At 40.1% G+C, this 2,625-nt stretch overlaps 1 protein-coding gene across 1 annotated transcript; it reads right to left on the reverse strand.

Annotated features, from left to right (window-relative positions):
• Positions 1-648: 648 nt before the first annotated feature.
• Positions 649-1,488, reverse strand: LOC107477051 (uncharacterized). The gene has a single exon (XM_016097018.1). It carries the CDS (start codon positions 1,486-1,488, stop codon positions 649-651), a length of 840 nt encoding a protein of 279 aa, XP_015952504.1.
• Positions 1,489-2,625: the final 1,137 nt, after the last annotated feature.

Genomic DNA, 2,625 nt, shown 5'->3' on the forward strand with positions numbered 1-2,625 from the left:
GTTCTCCTGAGAAGCCGACCAAGTCTCCTCCTGTGGATTGTAGCATGTTGTCACTGAGCTTCATCTTTTGAAATGTGGAGTAAAACAGAACATCGGCACTGCTCCCGGGATCTAAGAGTAGTTTTTTCACTAATAGATCTCCTGGCTGGAGGGTGATTACCACAGGGTCGTCCAAATTTTGTATGTTGGAGTTAAAGTCGGCATGTGTGAAAGTGACTTCTGGTTGTGGATTAGTGATTGTTACATCTTGTTTCGGTCCGTCTACCGAGCATATTGCTCTGAACGATCTTTTCCTTGCCGAGTTTGAGTATCCTCCACTTGCGTATCCTCCTGAAATACAATTGATTATACCTCGTGGTCTTTCATATTGGTTTGAAGATGCCTTCTCTTTTCCTCGGTGTTGTTCAGAGAGGTCGTTTGTTGTGGAACTAGGGCCGCGCTTTTGGATGTGACCACCAATGTATTTGTCAAGGTGTCCTTGTCTTGCTAGTCGTTCTAAAAGATCTTTGGCGACCACACAATCATCGGTATTGTGGCCGTGTTTCTGGTGGAAAGCACAATATTTAGACTTGTCCACGTTCTTTGTATCTTGATAGGTACCGGCCTTTCTTGATGGCTTGATGAGCTTTGAATTTAAGATATCTCTAATTATGTCCTCTCGCTGAAGTGTGACTTGTCAGATTTCCGAGCTTGTCTGAGCTCCTCGATGTCAATTTGTCCTTTTGCTTTCTCTCTAAATTCTGCTAGAGTCTTCGGCTTTGCTACTGCGATCGTCTCCTGGAACTTCCCGGGTCGGAGGCCGCTTTTAATTGCGTGCAGATGGACCTCGGGGTGGAGATCTGGTATGCTGATTGCGATCTTGGTGAAGCGAGTCATATAGTCCTTTAAGCTTTCGTTTGGTCCTTGCTTGATAGTGTTCAGGTAATCGGAGTCGTGCAAGTATATTGCAGATCCGGCGAAATGTTCTTCAAATAACTTCGCCAACTGATGAAAGCGCGAAATGGAACCTGCAGGCAAAGCACACAACCAATCAAGTGCAGGACCGTCTAAATAATTCGGAAAACAACGACATAAAATTGTATCTGATGCACCATTGACGATCATTATTGATCGGAATTTCTTTATGAACTTCCTCGGGTCTCCGAATCCATCATATGGCGTGAGGGTCAACGGCAGAGTGAACCTCTTCAGCAGTTCGAAGTTCATTACTTCTTCTGTGAAGGGGCCTACAGCATCCTCAGACTCTTCTTTCTCGTCTTCGAGCTGCTGCTCTTCGTTTCGAGCGGTTTCTAAAACATGAGTCGGTTGGGACTGATGCTCCTCGTCTTCCGCCTGACGAGCATCGTTGTGTTCAATCCGAGCATGATTTAGTTCGGCAATTTGAGCAGCCATTATTTGGTTCTCGTCAGCCGCTCGTTGATTAGCTTGTTGCAGCTCAGCTACCATTCGCATGAGTTCGGACAGTGAAGGAGGTGGTACGTCAGCCATGGATGCAGATGGAAGCGATGGGACCAAAAAAATATGATTTCCTTTGCCCCACGGTGGGCGCCAATTGATCTTGCCTGGGAAAAAGATCGGCTTCCACTCCTCGGGATCGGCCGAGCTATAGGCTGGAATGTTGAGCGTCCGTCCTTCTGAGTTCGAGCTTCTTATGGTTATTGTTATGCAAGAATGCGAGCAATGAAAAACAGGGGGAGTGTACCTGCAAAGGCACTCCGATGCTTAAGTCAGTATTCGGAATACAGTAAAAAAAACTTACCTTAACGAGATGTTTTTCCCCCCTTTATATGGAGAGCTTCTCGTCCGTTTATATTTTCAGCAATAAATCGTCGGTTTCTTATTGTGCCGTTTTGAGACGTCGGTTGTAAAAATGTTAACGTTACCGAGTTATAGCTCATCAAGTCCGAGTAATAACGAATGATGACGAGTTATGGTGCTTGCCGATAACGATTAGGAGACCGAAATATATAACTCGTATTAATGATGACCATATCAACAATCATTAAAAAGTATTTTATTTTTTGTATTAAATTATTTAGATACTTGAGTTGAATTTTTAAACTTTGGTTATTTCATTTAACCCATGAAATCAGTCTATCCCAAGTCGCTAAAACCCTACGTTAGACGGTTTTAGAGGGTGGACTCAAATTGCTAAAATTATTTGAAGGTTTTAATTTATGTTGAACAATTATGTGCAGTTAATTTTGCATAAAATTAATAATTAATAGTTATTAGATAAAAATTTAGTCAAATTAATTAAATTATTTAACAAATTTCAATTATCAATTTTACGTACAGTTAACATGACATTATGAATGATTTGAAATATTGATACTCTTCCTAGCTAAAAGGACGTCTAACAACCATATAAAACAACAAACAATAAAAAAACGTGAAAATTATGTTTTAGGTAAAAGGAAAAAGGAAAAAGCTGAAAAAGCAAAAGTGAAAATGAAACACGCACTAGGTATAATTTTATCTCTTTTTTCATGTGTGAATAATCATTTAAACTAGTAATTAATCATTAAACGGAAATACTTGGTAACTAATCAATATATAAGCAATATAATTATGCGATTGAATATAGTAGCTATATAGCAAACACATTGATATATATATATATAT

The sequence above is a fragment of the Arachis duranensis genome, chromosome 3 (assembly GCF_000817695.3).
Source record: "Arachis duranensis cultivar V14167 chromosome 3, aradu.V14167.gnm2.J7QH, whole genome shotgun sequence".
Taxonomy (NCBI): domain Eukaryota; kingdom Viridiplantae; phylum Streptophyta; class Magnoliopsida; order Fabales; family Fabaceae; genus Arachis; species Arachis duranensis.

What these genes read in the sequence shown, in the direction of transcription:
- LOC107477051 (XM_016097018.1), bottom strand. Translation starts at nt 1,488, where the DNA reads ATGGCTGACGTACCACCTCCTTCACTGTCCGAACTCATGCGAATGGTA.